We start from the raw sequence: 20,157 nt of genomic DNA, 5'->3' as shown, positions 1-20,157 counted from the left end.
CACTCTGCCACTTGAGCCACAGCGCCGCTTCTGGCCGTTTTCTGTATATGTGGTGCTGGGGAATCGAACCTAGGGCCTCATGTATCCGAGGCAGGCACTCTTGCCACTAGGCTATATCCCCAGCCCACACCGTCACCCCTTCTTAACAGTCATATATCAAGGAGATCATGCCCCTTTGTTTTCTGAGTTCTAGGCTTGTCTCGCTCAACATTATTTGTTCAAGTTCTGACCATCTCCCTGTGAATAACAATATTTCACCATTACTAAAAGCTATGTAGTATTCCATTGTGTATAGGTACCATATTTTTTGGATCCATTCATCTGTGGACGGGCATCTGGGTTGTTTCCATATTTTGGCTATTGTGAATTGTGCTGCGATAAACATGGAAGTACAAATGTCTTTTTGGTATCTTGGGACCTGCTGTTCAGGATAGATGCCTAGGAGTGGTATGACTGGGACATAGGGTAGGTCTATATTGAACTTTTTGAGAAATCTCCATACTGTTCTCCAAAGTGGATGTACTAATTTTCTCCCACCAACAATGGAGAAGGGTTCCTCTTTCCCCGCACCCCATCCAGCATTTGTTGTTGCCTGAGTTCAGAGTATAGGCCATTCTAACTGGAGTGAGGTGGTTTCTCAGGGTTGTTTTTATTTGCATTTCCTTTACTACCAGGGATGTTGAACATTTCCTCATATGTTTCTTTGCCATTTTTATTTCTTCCCTTGTGAAGTCTCTCTTTAGCTCCTTTGCCCATTTCCTAATTGGTTTATTGGGCTTGGAGGGGCTTAGTTTTTTGAGTTCTCTGTAGATGACAGATATTAGGCCTTTGTCTGTTGCTGTGCTGGTAAAGATCCTTTCCCATATGGTTGGCTGTCTTTCTGTTTTGGTGGCTATGTCCTTAGCTGTGCAGAAACTTTTTAATTTGTAGTAGTCCCATTTGTCGAGTCTCTCCCCTATTTGTTGTGCCCCTGGGACGCTATTCAGTAAGTTCCTTCCTGTGCCTATAAGTTCTAGCGTCTTTCCTATGCTGTCCTTCAGTAGTTTCAAGGATTCAGGTCTGATATTGAGGTCCTTGGTCCATTTTGAGTTGATCTTGGCACATGGTGATAGGCTTGGGTCTACTTTGAGTTTTCTGCATATGGCTGCCCAGTTATCCCAGCACCAGTAGTTGAAGATGCTATGTTTATTCCATTGTAGGTCTTTAGCTCCTTTGTCGAGTATCAGCTGACTATAAGAGTGCGGTTTTATTTCTGGATCTTCAATTCTAATCCATTGGTCTTCTGATCTGTTTTTATACCAATACCATGCTGTTTTTGTTATGATGGCCTTGAAGCAGAGCTTGAAGTCTGGTATTGTGATTCCTCCTGCACTGCTTTTTTTGCCTAGAATTGCTTTGGCTATTCTAGGTTTTTTTGCTGTTCCATATGAATTTATGGATTGGTTTCTCTATTTCAGTGAAGAATGTGGCTGGGATTTTGATAGGGATTGCATTGAATTTGTATAACAATTTGGGAAACATGGCCATTTTCACTATATTGATTCTGCCTACCCATGAGCAAGGGCGGGGGGGGTCTTTCCATCTCCTTGTGTCTTCTTTGATTTCCCTTATTAGATTTTTATAATTTTCATTAAATAGGTCCATCACGTCCTTGGTTAGGTTGATCCCTAGGTACTTTATTCTTTTTTTGGCTACTGTAAATGGAATTGTTTCCATAATTTCCTTTTCTGTTTGTACATTGCTGGTGTACAGAAAAGCTGCTTACTTTTGTGGATTGATTTTGTATCCTGCTACTTTGCCAAATTGGTTTATTAGGTGTAGGAGTTTGGATACTGAGTTTTTTGGGTCCTTCAGATATAAGATCATGTCGTCTGCGAATAGGGATAACTTGATTTCTTCCTTGCCTTGCCGATGTGGATCTCTTGGATGTCCTCCTCTTGCCTTATTGCTATGGCTAGGGATTCCAGCACTATGTTGGAAAGAAGTGAGGAGAGTGGGCATCCTTGTCTTGTTCCTGAGTTTAGGGGGAATAATTTAAGTTTCTCTCCATTTAATATGATGTTAGCAGTTGGTCTGTTGTATATGGCTTTTATTGTTTTGAGGAATGTTCCATCTATTCCTGTTCTCTCCAGAGCTTTTAATAAGTATGGATGTTGTATTTTTTTTTTTTTTTTTTTTTTGGCCAGTCGTGGGCCTTGGACTCAGGGCCTGAGCACTGTCCCTGGCTTCTTCCAGCTCAAGGCTAGCACTCTGCCACTTGAGCCACAGCGCCGCTTCTGGCCGTTTTCTGTATATGTGGTGCTGGGGAATCGAACCTAGGGCCTCGTGTATCCGAGGCAGGCACTCTTGCCACTAGGCTATATCCCCAGCCCTGGATGTTGTATTTTGTCAAAGGCTTTTTGGGCATCGGCTGAGATAACAATGTGATTCTTGATTTTAGTTCTGTTTATGTGGTGAATTACATTGATTGATTTATGGATGTTGAACCATCCTTGTGACTGTGGGATGAAGCCTACTTGGTCATAATGTATAATTTTCTTGATCAGTTTCTGGATCCTGTTAGCTAATATTTTATTGAGGAGCTTTGCGTCTGTGTTCATTAGTGATATTGGTCTGTAGTTCTCTTTTTTTGTTGGGTCTTTGCCTGGTTTGGGAATGAGTATGATATTAGCTTCGTAGAATGAGTTTGGGATTTCTCCCTCTGTTTCTATTTCACGGAAGAGTTTGAGGAGTATTGGTATTAGCTCCTCACTAAAGGTTTTGTAGAATTTGTTAGTGAATCCACCTGGGCCTGGGCTTTTCTTTGTTGGGAGGTTCTTGATTACCCCCTGTATCTTGCTGTAAGTTATTGGTTTATTTAGTTGATTTATTTCTTCTTGGTTCAGTTTGGGCAGTTTATACTTCTCTAAGAATTGATCCATTTCTGTAAAATTATTGTTTTTCAGTGAGTAGAGGTTCTGGAAATAGTTCCTTATGATTGTTTGAATATTGTGTGTACTTGTAATTTTTCCGGTGGAGTTCCTGACTTTACCTATATGAGTCTCTTCTCTTCTTTTTTTTGTAAGTCTTGTGAGGGGTCTGTCAATTTTATTTATTTTCTCAAAGAACCAGCTTTTAGTCTTATTTATTTGTTGAATGGTCTTTCTATTTTCAATCAGATTTATCTCTTCTTTAATCTTTGTGATCTGTCTCCTCCTAGTCATTTTAGATTCGATCGTTTCTTGTTTCTCCAGTTGCTTTAGTTTCATCGTGAGGTTATTCACCTGCTCTGCTTCCATTCTTTAAATGTGAGTGTTGAGGGCAATGATCTTTCCCCTCAGTACTGCCTTAGCTATGTCCCATAGGTTTCTATGTGATGTATTTTCCTTGTCATTGTGGCTTATGAATTCGTTGATTTCATCTTTAATTTGGTCTGTGGCCCAAGTGTTGGATAGCAGTGTGGGGTTTATCCTCCAAGAATGTGTATAGCCTCTGTGGTAACCATTGTTATTGAAGGTCACCTTTAATCCACTGTGGTCAGATATAATACATGAGATGACGTCAATACTTTTGTATTTGCTGAGGTTCTTTGTGTGGGCTATGACATGGTCTATTTTTTAGTATGATCCATGGGCTGCTGAGAAGAAGGTGTATTGGGTCTCTGTAGGGTGGAAGATTCTGTATAGATCTGTCAGATCCATTTGGGATATGGTGTTACTTAGGTCCTCAACTCCCTTACTCATCCTCTGGGTGTTGGATCTGTCTCTTGGAGAGAGTGGGGTATTAAAGTCTCCCACTATGATTGTGTTTGGGTCTATCTTGTTCTGTAGTCCTGTGAGTATTTGCTTGACATATGTAAGGGCCTCTTTTGTTCGGTGAGTATACATTTATCACCGTGATGTCTTGATTCTGGATTTTTCCTTGTATTAAAATGTAGTGACCTTCTTTGCCTTTTTTAGTTGATTTTAATGAAAAGTCCAGCTTGTCTGAGATCAGGGTGGCTACACCTGCCATTTTGGTAGGTGCGTTTGCTTGGTAGAACTTGCTCCATCCTTTCATTCGGAGCCTGTTTTTGTCCCTTGCTGTAAGGTGGGTCTCTTGAAGAAAACAGATGTCAACTTTTTGTTTGCGGATCCATTCTGTCAGTCTGCTCCTCTTTATCGGAGAGTTTATATCGTTTATATTCAAAGAGATCAACGATAATAGTGTTTTTTTCTCCTTCCTTTTTCTTGTTGGGTTGTTTTTCCTCTTTTTTTTTTTTTCTTGTCTTTAGTGAGCTGTTCTTTCTGTTGGGCTCTGGCTATTGTAGTTTCTTTGTGTTTCTGTCTGTGTGTCCTGTACGATTTCTGTTGGGTGGGATTCCCCTCTTAGAATTCGCTGTAGGGCTGGTTTTTTATTCACATATTCCTTTAGATCCTCTTTGCTATGGAAAGATCTGGTTTTCCCCTCGAATGTGAACTCCAACTTCGCTGGATATTTTATTCTAGGTTGCAAGTTGTTGGCCTGTAGAACTGGGATGGTGTTCTTCCACTCTCTTCGCGCGTGGTAGGTTTGTGTGGAGAGGTCTGCTGTTATTCGGATCCTCTTCCCATTGTAGTAAATTTCTTTCTTTGCTTTGGCTGCATTCAAAATTTGCTCTTTATTCTTGAGATCTGAAATCTTGAATATTATGTGCCTTGGCATGGCTTTTCTGGGGTCTGGCCTGCCAGGTGTCTTATAGGCTTCAGTTACCTGGATGGGCTCCCTTGTGAGATTGGGGAAGTTTTCTGCAATAACTTTATTGAAAATATGATGAAGCCCTCTTCTCTGGTATTCAGCTCCTTCTTCTATTCCAATTATGCGCAGATTATATCTCTTGTCTTTGTCCACTAGCTTCTGGCTTAGTCTGCCCTGAAGCTTCACCGTTTCTTGGAGTGTGGTAATTTTCTGGTTCTTATCGGCTGCATCATCGTCCAAGGGAGAGATTCTGGATTCAATATGGTGAATTCTTTGTGCTGTGGATTCAATTGTGGCGTTTATGGATGTCAGAGAGCTATTTATGGTTGTCAGATCAGCTCTGATCGTGGAAATTTCTTCCTTTAAAGAGTTGTATTTTAAATCTATTTTTTCATGCATTTCACTTCTCAGGATGTTAAGGTCTTCTTTAATGGAGGTTTGCATTGTTTCCATTTTTGCTTCCATTTCTTTCTTGGCTTTCTGGATGTCCTTCAAGACTTCCACTCTAAACTCCTGGAATTGTTTTCTGATTTTTTTTCTGAAGCTTTCCATCATTTCTGCTAACATTGCCTCATTTGCTTTTTTATTCTCCATCTCCTCTTCAGTCGTGCTGCTTTTTGGAGCTGGTGAGTTGGCTTGCCCTTTGATGAACTGTATTATATTTCCTTGTGATTTGCGCATCTGGAGATCTGTGGGTGGCTTCCTTGGTGTGGCTTTGTGCTGGTTCCCGTTGGTCTGTCAGTGGGAGCCTTGTGTCCTGGTATCCTGGCTCTGGGTTTGGGTTTGGCTGTTGAACCTTGCTGCCCAATGGGTGAGCGTGACCTTCTCGGTTGTTGCTGAGGTGGTCACCCTCGCTGCACTTGGGGGTCGGTAGGTTCTTTCTCTGTAGGACAGTGTCCTGCCGCTGTGTTGTGCTGACCCTAGCGTGCCCCTGGTGGGGGTTTGCTGGATGCTGATTCAGCGTGATGTGGAGGCTTTTCTCTTCTTTGGTTCTTTTTTCCACTCTGTGTCTTGGTCAGAGGAGCTTGCCTCTCAGGCGGTTTGCCCTCCTGTGTGGACCGCTCCGGGGCCGGTGTTGTTGAGGGGGCGGCCCACCCACTTGTGCGAAATGCGCTAAACTGAGTGGGCACGGCTGCTGGAGAGCTCTGCCCTCCTGTTCGGGCGCACCTACCAGAGCGAGTGCTGTCGCCAGAGGCCCCACCCACCTGTGCGACGTGCGCCCACTACAGCGGGCGCTGCCGCTGTGGCCCTGCCCACCTGTGCGGGGTACGCCTACCAGAGCGAGCCCCAGGTTGTTGGGGTGTGCTTGCACCCTCCCACGAGTCAGCTGTGGGGGGCGGTATGTGTGGGCCCCAGTGGGATCAAGTGTCTGCGAGGCCCAGGTGCCTTGGGTGGGGCTTGCAATGCCTGCCGTCCTGGGCCCCTGTTGGGAAGGGGGCGGGGCTGGAGTGGCTGGTTCAGGCTCCTCTGCTGCCTTGGTGCTGCTCTGCCCTTCCCCTGCTAACTCCTGTGTCTTCCCAGAGCCTGATGGGATCTTGCCACCTGATTTGGGGGTTCTTTGTTCCCTCAGGATGGGGAGGGAGGGAGTTCTAGCTTCTTTGTAGGGTTTGGGTCTTTGATAGCTGGTCTCCCGTTGCGGGAGGGGATAATGGGGGACTCACTGGTCCTGGATTGTGTGTGTGTCCTGCGCCACTGTTGGTCCTTCAGGGGTGGAGTGCTGTAGTGTGGCGAAAGGTCGTGGTGGCGTCCCCGGCTCTCCCCTTCTGCGCAGCTCGGTTTCCCCACCGCTCACGTCCAATCCCTGCCGTGCGGTCCTGAACTTCCCGTCGCCGCCATCTGTCTTGGTCCGCGCTCTCCCTGGGGTCCGTGGAGTCCTGCTGTCTGGACTCTGCGCTCCTGGTGTGGGTTTTCGGCAGTCTGTCTGCCATTCCCCGGGTCCCCTTTCCCAGCCTGGCCCTGTTTGGGCCAGGGTCGGCTGGTGGGGGGAGGGTACACCGGAGATTCTCCGGCTCCGTGCAAGTTATAGGCTCTTCTATTTTTGCTCCTTTTTATTGCCTGCATTTCTCCACTGCTTCTGGCTGCTGGTTTTGCTGGGTTCTTGATGGGGTGTTGGGTGGTGGAGTTCCCAGCTCGCTATTCAGTTGGAGCGAGTTGGGGTGCCTCCCTACTGTGGCGGCACCATCTTCCTCCGGGATCTTCATTTACCATTTTGAGGTTTGGGTTGTTCGTGTTTATCTGGAAGTTTTTAGTTGTATCATAAGATTATTTTCTTGAAGTTATTTATTGGAAAATTCATAAATACGTGAAAAATAAACATACCCCTGTATCACCAATGAATTAAAGTATAAATTAAAAGAAAAATTTAAAAATATTTTGAGAAAAATGAAAATAGAAACACAACATATCACTGTCTTATGAGATGGGAGAAAAATAGTCCTGAAAAGGAAGTTTATAGCAAGAAATACCTATAACAGAAAAGAAAAAGGAACTGAAGTAAACCACCTAATACTTTCTCTTAAGCTAGAAAAAGCCCAAAGCTAGCAGAAGGAAAAAAATAGCAAAATCAGAGAATATATAAACAAAATAGAGATTAGAAAAGACTAATAGAAATAAGTTCCTTGAATATATAAAATTGATAAATCTTTATCTAGAGTACAAAAGAAAAACAAAAGACTCAAAATCAGAACTGAGGGGAAGGAATGAGTGAAAGAGGGGACAGATGTTACTAAACAAAGGAAAGTAATATACATACCATCTGAAATGGAGGAAATGATTTTATTGTTAAAGTTCACAGACTTTATAAGCTATGTAGAATATAATGATAATTTTCATCATTGTGAAAGTTAAAATGTGTCCTGTGAAATATAGGTAGTAATTTAAACTCAATAAGAAAAATCAGAACTGAGGGTCACCTTATGTCTGCTAACACAGAAATACAAAAGATCACACAAGATAACTGCACATAAATATATACTAACAAATTGGAGAACCTGTAAGAAATAGATGAAGTCCTGGAAACACAAATGTTTCCAAGACTGAATAAGAAACAAAAAAATATGAACAGACACACTGATGGCTTACTGCTGAATTTTATTGAACATTTAAAAAGAATGCTAATGCTTATTGCCTCTTTCAAAAGGATGCAGAGGAAAGAGTATTTCCATATTCATTTTTTTAGACCAGCATTATTGTGATACCAAAATCACACAAGGACACAATTTGAAAAAAAGAAAAGTATAGATTAAAAGCTCTGATAAACACAAATGCAAAAACACCCAACCAAATACCAATCAATCAAATTCAACAATACATTAATGTGATTACCGACTATAATCTGATGGTATTTATCCCAGGCATGGCAGGAATACGCATACAATATACATAAATCAAAAACTGTGATATACTAACAGAATGAAAGACAAAACACACATGAAAATTGAAAAGATGCAGAAAAAGCACTTGGCAAAGGCAAGCATCTAGTTATGACTTTGTAAAAAAGATCTCAGCAGAATAAAAGTTAGGCAATCCCTCTTGATTGCCTAGCATCACCCTCAAAAGTGACAGGCTGAGGGCTTCTCTAGGAACAGCAACAAGACAGTGACACACACTCGCACCATCCTACTTATTACAAGTTTGAGCTAAGCAATTGGCAAAGAAAAAGGAACAGCAAGCATTCATAAGGAATGGAAGAAATGGCGTTGTCTTTGATTTTATGTATCAGAAGCCCTAATGACTGATAAAAAATTTACTAAAATCAACATACAAAAATCAGTAGCATTGTTTACATACTCACAACTAACTTTGCAAGAATTAAATTAAGGAAACAATCTCATCACAGTAGCATAAAAAATACTTAAGAGTACATTTATCCTGCTGCTGGTGGCTCACGCCTGTAATTTTAACTACTCAGGAGGCTAAGATCTGGGGATTGTGGTTCAAAGCCAGCCCAGGCAGGAAAATCTGTGAGACTCTTATCTCCAAGTAACCACCAGATAACTGGAAGTAGTGCTGTGGCTCGAAGTGATAGAGTACTAGCCTTGAGCAAAAAAGCTCAGGGACAGCACTGAGGCCCTGAGTTCAAGCCCCATGACTAACCAAAAACAAAACAAAAAAAAGAGAGCATATTTAGCCTAAGAGGTACAATATCTCTACACTAAACTGGAAAATGTGAATAAAAGAAATTGAAAAAGACACATACAAAGAAATATATTCCATGCTCTTGTGGATTGGAATAATTGTTAAAACATACATGATTAGCTGAAGTGGTCTACTATAAAAATCTTAAATTAAAATACCCTGGCAGAGAGGAAAAGATGGCGCCGACACAGTAGGGAGGCACCCCGACTCGCTCCAACTGAATAGTGAGCTGGTAACTCCAACACCCAACACCCCATCAAGAACCCAGCAAAACCAGCAGCCAGAAGCAGTGGAGATACACAGGAAAACACAAAGGAGTAAAAAAGAAGAGCCGAAAACCTACACGGAGCTGGAGAATCTCCGGGACACCCTCCCCCCACCAGCCAACCCTGGCCCAAACAGGGCCAGGCTGGGAAAGGAGAACCCGGCAATCAGCAGACAGGCTGCCAGGAGCGCAGAATCCAGACAGCGGGAGACCCCACGGTCACTAGGGAGGGTGCGGACCAAGACATACGACGGCGACGAGAAGTTTGGGTCCACACCGGGTTCGGACGGACGGCAGCTGAGGAACCCAGTGCAGCAGAAGGGGGGAACCGAGAACGCCACCACAACACTTCGCCACCCCCTGAAGGACCAACGGCTGCACGGGACACACACACAATCCAGGATCAGTGAGTTCCCCATTACCCCCTCACCCAAGGGTAGACCAGCTATCAGAGACCCAAACCATACAAAGAAGCTAGATCTCCCTCGCTCCTGCTCCCTACCCCGAGGGAACAAAGAACCCCCAAATCAGGTGGGAGGCTCCCATCAGGCACTGGGAAGTCAGTTTAGCAGGGGAAGGACGGAGCAGCCCCAAGGCCACACAGGATCCTGAACTGGCCAAATCGACCCTGTCCCCTTCCCAACAGGGGCCAGAGGACAGCCGGCAGTGCAAGCCCCACATGAGGTGCCTGGACATCTCAGACTCTTACAACTAAAATCACAGGCGCTGGTGGGCAATACCAGCACAGCAGGGTCACCTGGGCCTGATCACGCCCCCCCTCGCAGCGGAGGCGAGTTCTGAGGGCGCTAACCCGCACCCGGACTGTCGATCCCACTGGGCCCCACACATACCGCCCCCCCCAACGGACTCGCGGGAGGGCGCAAACACAACCCAACAACCCAGGGCTCGCTCTGGGAGGTGTACCCCGCTAAAGTGGACGGGGCCACAGCGCCAGGACATGTTGTAGCGGGTGCACAGCGGACAGGTGGGCGGAGTCCCCAGCGATAGCACCTGCTCTAGTAGGCATACCCCGCACAGGTGGGGGGGGGGGCCACAGCGGCAGCACCTGCTCTGGTATATGCGCCTACACAGGAGGGAGGGCAGAGCTATAAACCAAACCTGAGAAGCCATCCACAGATCTCCAGATGCGCATATCACAAAGAAACATAACACAGTTCATCAAAGAGCAAGCCAACTCACCAGCTCCAAAAAGCAGCACGACTGAAGAGGAGATGGAGAATAAAAAAGCAAATGAGGCCATATTAACAGGAATGATGGAAAGTGTCAGAAATGAAATCAGAAAACAATTCTAGGAGTTTAGAACGGAAATCTTGAAGAACACCCAGGAAGCCAAGAAAGAAATGGAAGCAAAAATGGATACAAGGGCTAGGGATATGGCCTAGTGGCAAGAGTGCTTGCCTCGTATACATGAGGCCCTGGGTTCAATTCCCCAGCACCACATATACAGAAAATGGCCAGAAGTGGCGCTGTGGCTCAAGTGGTAGAGTGCTAGCCTTGAGCAAAAAGCAGCCAGGGACAGTTCTCAGGCCCTGAGTCCAGGCCCCAGGACTGGACAAAAAAAAAAAAAAGGATACAATGCAAGCCTCCTTTAAAAAATGGAAGCAAAAATGGATACAATGCAAGCCTCCTTTAAAGAAGATCTTAACATACTGAGAATTGAAATGCATGAAAAAAGAAATTTAAAATACAACTCTTTAAAGGAAGAAATTTCCACGATCAGAACTGATCTGACAACCATAAATAGCTCTCTGACATCCATAAACTCCGCAATTGAGTCCACAATACAAAGAGTTGACCATATGGAATCCAGAATCTATCGCCTGGACGATGAAGCAGCCGACAACAGCCAGAAAATGACCACACTCCAAGAAACGGTGAAGCTTCAGGGCAGACTAATCCAGTAACTAATGGACAAAGACAAGAGATATAATCTGCACATAATTGGAATAGAAGAAGGAGCCTAATACCAGAGCAGAGGGCTTAAACATGTTCTCAATAAAGTTATTGCAGAAAACTTCCCCAATCTCACAAGGGACCCCATCCAGGTAACCAAAGCCTATAGGACACCTGGCAGGCCAGACCCCAGAAAAGTCACGCCAAGACTTCAGATCTCAAGATTAAAGAGAAAATTCTGAATTCAGCCAAAGCGAAGAAAGAAATTTTCTACAATGGGAAGAGGATTCGAATAAGAGCTGACCTATCCACACAAACTTACCAAGCACAAAGTGAGTGGAAGAACACCATCCAAGTACTTCAGGCTAACAGTATGCAACCTCGGATCAAATATCCAGTGAAATTGGAGTTCACATTCGAAGAGAAAACCAGATCTTTCCACACCAAAAAAAACCAGCCCTACAGCGAATTCTAAGAGTAGAGCCCCACCCAACACAGATCGTACAAGACACACAGACAGAAACAGAAAGAAACTATAATAGCCAAAATCCAACAGAAAGAACAGCTCACTAAAGACAAGAAAAAAAAAAAAAGAGGAAAAACAACCCAACAAGAAAATGGAAGGAGAAAAAACACACTTATCCTTGATCTCTTTAAATATAAATGGTTTAAACTCTCCGATAAAGAGGAGCAGACTGGCAGGATGGATCCGCAAACAAAAAGTTGACATCTGCTGTCTACAAGAGACCCACCTAACAGCAAGAGACAAAAACAGGCTCCGAATGAAAGGATGGAGCAAGTTCTACCAAGCAAACACACCTATCAAAACGGCAGGTGTAGCCACCCTGATCTCAGACAAGCTGGACTTTTCATTAAAATCAACTAAAAAAGGCAAAGAAGGTCACTACATTTTAATACAAGGAAAAATCCAGAATCAAGACATCACGGTGATAAATGTATACTCACCGAACAAAAGAGGCCCTACATATGTCAAGCAAATTCTCACAGAATTACAGAACAAGATAGACGCAAACACAATCATAGTGGGTGACGTTAATACCCCACTCTCTCCAAGAGACAGATCCAACACCCAGAGGATTAGCAAGGGAGCTGAGGACCTAAGTAACACCATATCCCAAATGGATCTGTCAGACCTATACAGAATCTTCCACCCTACAGAGACCCAATACACCTTCTTCTCAGCAGCCCATGGATTATATTCCAAAATAGACCACATCATAGCCCACACAAAGAACCTCAGCAAATACAAAAGTATTGACGTCATCTCATGTATTATATCTGATCACAGTGGATTAAAGGTAACCCTCAACAACAAAGGATACCACAGAGGCTATACACACTCTTGGAGGCTAAACCCCACACTGCTATCCAACACTTGGGCCACACCAAATTAAAGATGAAATCAACGAATTCATAAGCCACAATGACAATAAAAACACATCACAAAGAAACCTATGGGACACAGCTAAGGCAGTACTGAGTGGCAAGATCACTGCCCTCAGCACTCACATTTAAAGAATGGAAGCAGAGCAGGTGAATAACCTCACGATGAAACTAAAGCAACTGGAGAAACAAGAAATGACAGAATCTAAAACAACTAGGAGGGGAGAGATCACAAAGATTAAAGAAGAGATAAATCTGATTGAAAATAGAAAGACCATTCAACAAATAAATAAGACTAAAAGCTGGTTCTTTGAGAAAATAAATAAAATTGACAGACCCCTCACAAGACTTACAAAAAAAAGAAGAGAAGAGACTCATATAGGTAAAATCAAGGACTCCACCGGAAAAATTACAACAAGTACACACGATATTCAAACAATCATAAGGAGCTATTTCCAAAACCTCTACTCAGCAAAAAAAAATAATAATTTTACAGAAATGGATCAATTCTTAGACAAGTACAAACTGCCCAAACTGAACCAAGAAGAAATAAATCAACTAAATAAACCAATAACTTACAGTGAGATACAGGAGGTAATCAAGAGCCTCCCAACAAAGAAAAGCCCAGGCCCAGATGGATTCACCAAAGAATTCTACAAAGCCTTTAGTGATGAGCTAATACCAATACTCCTCAAACTCTTCGGCGAAATAGAAACAGAGGGAGAAATCCCAAACTCATTCTACGAAGCTATTATCATACTCATTCCCAAACCAGGCAAAGACCCAACAAAAAAAGAGAACTACAGACCAGTATCACTAATGAACACAGACGCAAAGCTCCTCAATAAAATATTAGCTAACAGGATCCAGAAACTGATCAAGAAAATTATACATCATGACCAAGTAGGCTTCATCCCACAGTCACAAGGATGGTTCAATATCCATAAATCAATCAACGTAATTCACCACATAAACAGATCTAAAATTAAGAATTACATTCTTATCTTTTTTTTTTTTTTTTGCCAGTCCTGGGCCTTGGACTCAGGGCCTGAGCACTGTCCCTGGCTTCTTCCCGCTCAAGGCTAGCACTCTGCCACTTGAGCCACAGCGCCGCTTCTGGCCGTTTTCTGTATATGTGGTGCTGGGGAATCGAACCTAGGGCCTCGTGTATCCGAGGCAGGCACTCTTGCCACTAGGCTATATCCCCAGCCCCTACATTCTTATCTTAGTCGATGCCCAAAAAGCCTTTGACATAATACAGCATCCATACCTATTAAAAGATTTGGAGAGAACAGGAATAGATGGAACATTCCTCAAAACAATAAAAGCCATATACAACAGACCAACTGCTAACATCATATTAAATGGAGAGAAACTTAAATTATTCCCCCTAAACTCAGGAACAAGACAAGGATGCCCACTCTCCCCACTTCTTTTCAACATAGTGCTGGAATCCCTAGCCATAGCAATAAGGCAAGAGGAGGACATCCAAGAGATCCACATCGGCAAGGCAAGGAAGAAATCAAGTTATCCCTATTCGCAGACGACATGATCTTATATCTGAAGGACCCAAAAAACTCAGTACCCAAACTCCTACACCTAGTAAACCAATTTGGCAAAGTAGCAGGATACAAAATCAATCCACAAAAGTAAGCAGCTTTTCTGTACACCAGCAATGTACAAACCGAAAAGGAAATTATGGAAACAATTCCATTTACAGTAGCCAAAAAAAGAATAAAGTACCTAGGGATCAACCTAACCAAGGACGTGATGGACCTATTTAATGAAAATTATAAAAATCTAATAAGGGAAATCAAAGAAGACACAAGGAGATGGAAAGACCCCCCCCCCCTTACTCATGGGTAGGCAGAATCAATATAGTGAAAATGGCCATGTTTCCCAAATTGTTATACAAATTCAATGCAATCCCTATCAAAATCCCAGCCACATTCTTCACTGAAATAGAGAAACCAATCCATAAATTCATATGGAATAGCAAAAAAACCTAGAATAGACAAAGCAATTCTAGGCAAAAAAAGCAGTGCAGGAGGTATCACAATACCAGACTTCAAGCTCTGCTTCAAGGCCATCATAACAAAAACAGCATGGTATTGGTATAAAAACAGATCAGAAGACCAATGGATTAGAATTGAAGATCCAGAAATAAAACCGCACTCTTACAGTCAGCTGATACTCGACAAAGGAGCTAAAGACCTACAATGGAATAAACATAGCATCTTCAACTACTGGTGCTGGGATAACTGGGCAGCCATATGCAGAAAACTCAAAGTAGACCCAAGCCTATCACCATGTGCCAAGATCAACTCAAAATGGACCAAGGGGGGCTGGGGATATAGCCTAGTGGCAAGAGTGCCTGCCTCGGATACAGGAGGCCCTAGGTTCGATTCCCCAGCACCACATATACAGAAAACGGCCAGAAGCGGCGCTGTGGCTCAAGTGGCAGAGTGCTAGCCTTGAGCGGGAAGAAGCCAGGGACAGTGCTCAGGCCCTGAGTCCAAGGCCCAGGACTGGCAAAAAAAAAAAAAATGGACCAAGGACCTCAATATCAGACCTGAATCCTTGAAACTACTGAAGGACAGCGTAGGAAAGACGCTAGAACTTATAGGCACAGGAAGGAACTTACTGAATAGCGTCCCAGGGGCACAACAAATAGGGGAGAGACTCGACAAATGGGACTACTACAAATTAAAAAGTTTCTGCACAGCTAAGGACATAGCCACCAAAACAGAAAGACAGCCAACCATATGGGAAAGGACCTTTACCAGCACAGCAACAGACAAAGGCCTAATATCTGTCATCTACAGAGAACTCAAAAAACTAAGCCCCTCCAAGCCCAATAAACCAATTAGGAAATGGGCAAAGGAGCTAAAGAGAGACTTCACAAGGGAAGAAATAAAAATGGCAAAGAAACATATGAGGAAATGTTCAACATCCCTGGTAGTAAAGGAAATGCAAATAAAAACAACCCTGAGAAACCACCTCACTCCAGTTAGAATGGCCTATACTCTGAACTCAGGCAACAACAAATGCTGGATGGGGTGCGGGGAAAGAGGAACCCTTCTCCATTGTTGGTGGGAGAAAATTAGTACATCCACTTTGGAGAACAGTATGGAGATTTCTCAAAAAGTTCAATATAGACCTACCCTATGTCCCAGTCATACCACTCCTAGGCATCTATCCTGAACAGCAGGTCCCAAGGTACCAAAAAGACATTTGTACTTCCATGTTTATCGAAGCACAATTCACAATAGCCAAAATATGGAAACAACCCAGATGCCCCTCCACAGATGAATGGATCCAAAAAATATGGTACCTATACACAATGGAATACTACATAGCTTTTAGTATGGTGAAATATTGTTATTCGCAGGGAGATGGTCAGAACTTGAACAAATAATGTTGAGCGAGACAAGCCTAGAACTCAGAAAACAAAGGGGCATGATCTCCTTGATATATGACTGTTAAGAAGGGGTGACGGAGAGACAGTAGAGACCAGGTCTGTGAAACCAAAAACTGCTTGTCAAATGGTATTTCCCACAAGATTGGGGCAGTGACCCAACATTATGTAACTAAAACCAAACAATTACTCAACATATAAATGTCAAAAATTGCCCTCTCAGGGGAATACAATAGCTCAAAGGCTATGTATATACGTTCATATAAGACTACTGTGAACATATGGTCTAATATCGACATTACATTTAAAGCCCTAGGCGAACTTTCTTGGGCATGGCCACGTGGCTATTGTATATGTTCTTGATACATTGTATATTGTATATATGTGTACCTGACCTAGAGAAGGGATAGAAAAACAGGGCGTAAGATATCACAAGAAATGTACACACTGCTGTACTATGTAACTGTACCCTTTTGGGACAACACCTTGTCAAAAAATTTGTGTTCAATAATAAATAAATTAAATTTTTAAAAAATACCATGGCAATCACAAAATCAAGGCATATTGACCAGTAAAACAGGATATAAAGTCCAGGAATCAACACTCCAATTTGAAGTTAATTGTTTTTGCAAAGGTGATAAAACACATAATGGGCAAAGACTTTTTTCTTCAATAAATGGAATTGAAAGGTAGATAGACATACAGAGAAATCAGACCCTCCTCTCACCTCAATATGAATAACTGACTAACACTAAGACTTGAAAATGTATAGCATTTGGAGACTAGTTTGGGCAATGCTTCTTTAACAGGACTCCAAAAAGGTACAGGATACGAAACTGATTAAGAACAGCCTGTGAATTGGGAGGAAATATTTGTAGATCATAATCGGACAGAGCTAATGTTCAAAGCATTATAAGGAGCTCAAACAACTTGGTATGAAGCATATCATTAGCTTGCTTTTTAAAAAAATGTTTATTGTTATTATGATGGTGATATACAGAGCGTTACAGTTACATGAGTCAATTAATGAGTACATTTCTTTTTGGACAATGTCACCCTTATCCTTGATTTCTCCCAGTTTTTCCCTCCCATCCCCACCCACAAGTTGTACAGTTCATTTTCAGCATAGTGTCTAGTGAGTACCACTGCTACATTTGTTCATTCTTTGTCCCTCTATTTCTGTGCACTTCCTTACCTTCCCAAAGACAGCTAAACAAACAAACAAGACAAAAAGAAAAGATAATGAAAACAACAACAGAGACAAAACCTCATTTTCACTTCCTGGAGTTCATTGTGATAAACATTATTTTATATGATCAGAGTCACAGAGGCATCATTGAGCCTTTGTATTCCTCTTCTAAGAAAACCATTAGCTTGATTTTTAAATAAGCCAAGGATCTGAGCAGATATTTCTCAAAAGAAGATGTAGAAATGGCCAAAAGATACATAAAAAAGTTCAAAGTTTCTAATCATCAGTGACATGCAAATTAAAACCACAAAAAAGTAACTCATCAAGCCTGTTGGAATAACTGTCATTCTGGAAGGCTGAAAGACAAAATTTTAAATACTTTATAAAATAATATATTACATCCATAGTAAGGAAAATAATATATTACATCCATAGTAAGGAAGAATGTTTTAAATATTTTTATTGTGTTATATATTTTATTTAACTTTACTTCACAAACAACGGTGGACAAATGACTAGTTGACAACTATATAAAACATATGCTACTGGGATATAATGTGATATATGTGTCTATGTATACATTGTATAGACTCAATAAAGCTAATTAATGTATCTATCATTTAGCAAATTACCAATTTTTGTGGTGACAGAGAACATTAAAGATCTATTTTCTAGCAATTTTAAAATGTACACAAAAGCTAGATACCGGTGGCTCATACCTGTAATCCTGGCTACTCAGGAGGCTGCAGTCTGAGGATTCATGGTTGGAAGCCAGCCTTGGCAGGAAAATCCATGGGACTCTTACCTCCAATTAACTACCCAAAAGCCGGAAATGGAGCAGTAGCCCAAGTGGTAGAGTACTAGCTTCAAGCACAAAAGATCAGGGACAGCACTCAGACTCTGAGTTCAAGCCCCAGTACTGGCACACATGCACATACGTACACACACACACACACACACACACACACACACACACACACACACGAAATGACATGCAGTATGTATATCTCAAAAACTTACTCCGATAAACTAAGCCTTTGTACCCTTTTACTAACTCTTCTCCATTTTCTCCTCCCCCTCCTCTCCCCTAGCCTCTGGTAACTGTAACTACCTGTCTCTGTCAATAAGACTAAAGATTTTAGATTCCACAAATAGCTAAGATCACACACTATTCATGTCTCTGCGCCTGGCTTACTTCTTTTAGAGCAATGTTCACTAAATCACAGAAAAATACTGTATTTTTTAAGTGTGAGGTCCACAAAGGAGAACTTAGAGAAAACAAAGCAAGCACATTATACTGATTTTCAGTGTGATGGACAATCCATTCATTTTTCTGTTGTATTTTTCTGTACCTCTACACAACACATTAGTTGTCTCATGCCACTGAGTGAAACTAGGCCAGGTGAGTAGAAGTCTCTGAGTAGTTCCATTCTAGAGCACAGTGCTCTATATCTATACTCGGTTTCTTCTTTGTCATAAAACCTGTTGTTTATTGTGCACCTTTGTGAAAATCCCAAGGGGAAAAAACTCAGGAAGTTGACCAGAGATTCTGCTTTTGCTCCAACAGAGTTCATCTTTCTCAACCCTGAGATATCCTCAGGTGGAGCAACACCCCTCTCAATTTATTTTGCAAAGATGCCCTTGCATCAAATTCCTCTCTCAGATCTTCATTTTTTTTAAATTAATTTTGTAGGTCAAGCACTTGAATTTAGTTGAAACCCAGTATGTCCAAGATCAAAAATCTTTCTTCCTTGGAGATGATTTTTTGATCTCCTGAGCAGAACCACATAGCGTTTGCTTACCCTAAGCCACGCTGTGGTTGCCTCAGCATTCTCTGCAGTGCAGCCTTTACTTCCTGGTTCTTCAAACTATAGATGAGTGGGTTCAGTAAGGACGTGATCACACTGTATTGAATGGAGATCACTCGTTCCAACACTGAGCCTGATGTGGGGCTTAGGTACCTGAAAAAAGTTGTCCCATAGAACAAGAGGACCACAGTGAGGTGAGAGGAGCAGGTGGAGAAGGCTTTGCCTTGACCCGTAGAGGAACCAATGTTCAATATCGCAGAAATTATTCTGGAGTATGAGAAGAGAATCAGAGGAAGTGTTAGTACTCCTAAAAATGCACATGATCCAGCTAGAAGAATCTCATTGACAGTGGGATCGGTGCAGGACAGAAGGAAAAGCGGAGGCAGCTCACAGCTGAAGTGCTGGATGATGTTGGAACTACAGAAGTGTAAATTCCAGATGAATAGGCAGTTCAGCAAGGAAATCAGGAAGCCCACTGCCCATGCAGTGCTGACAACAGCCATGCAGAAAGGTCTGTTCATGATCATGGTGTAGACCAGAGGGTGGCAGATGGCAGTGTAGCGATCATAGGCCATGGCAGAGAGCAAGCAAGCTTCTGCTCCCCCAGTAAGAGTGAAAAAGAAACTCTGGGTAATGCAACCCCACACAGAGATGCTTTTCTTCTGAGAGAGGAAATTCTGTAGCATCTTAGGCACAGTGATGGAGGAGAAGCTGAGATCTAAAAAAGATAAATGTCCAAGGAAGAAGTACATAGGTGTGTGAAGGTGAGGGTCAACCTTGATTATTAGAATCATCACTACATTTCCCACCAGAGTCAGAAGATAAATCACCAGGAACAGCACAAAGAGCATAATCTGAATCTCAGGGTCACTGGAAAGTCCCAGAAGGACAAACTCAGAAAGAAGACTGACATTTTTCATGGTTGCTCACGGGGCCTTCAGTTGAATTATTCAGTTCTCCCTTTGGTGGAACATTAATTTAAGTCATTTTCAGGAAATGTAAGTTTCTGCTCACCGAGAGTGTACTTCTTCACTTAGCGACCAAAGTAGGAAACTCAGGATGAGGACATGTCTCCTGAAATACAATTGCTTCACTTTCCTTTCTTCTCTGCTTACTAGCACTGTCTCAGTGTCATGGCTAACTCTTCATGCAACTTTGTCAGCCTTCATAACTTTATCAATCAAAATAAGGAGAAGGAGAAGTGCCCAGTAGGGTAGGCTGGGAAACTCTCTATGGGTAAGGTTAGCCTTGAGACACGAAAATGATTCTTTCTCAGAATAGTAAGATGGTGGACACACAGTATGGGAGGACATTTGCATCATGGACT

The 20,157-nt window shown here is 42.4% G+C and overlaps 1 protein-coding gene across 1 annotated transcript; it reads right to left on the bottom strand.

The window, feature by feature from the left end:
* Positions 1–18,820: 18,820 nt before the first annotated feature.
* LOC125348777 (olfactory receptor 8S1-like) lies at positions 18,821–19,750 on the bottom strand. Its single transcript, XM_048342311.1, has one exon. It carries the CDS (start codon positions 19,748–19,750, stop codon positions 18,821–18,823), a length of 930 nt encoding a protein of 309 aa, XP_048198268.1.
* Between the last annotated feature and the right edge of the window lie 407 nt (positions 19,751–20,157).

Source organism: Perognathus longimembris, chromosome 1 (genome assembly GCF_023159225.1).
Source record: "Perognathus longimembris pacificus isolate PPM17 chromosome 1, ASM2315922v1, whole genome shotgun sequence".
Taxonomy (NCBI): Eukaryota; Metazoa; Chordata; class Mammalia; order Rodentia; family Heteromyidae; genus Perognathus; species Perognathus longimembris.
This window is presented reverse-complemented; position numbering and strand designations above follow the sequence as displayed.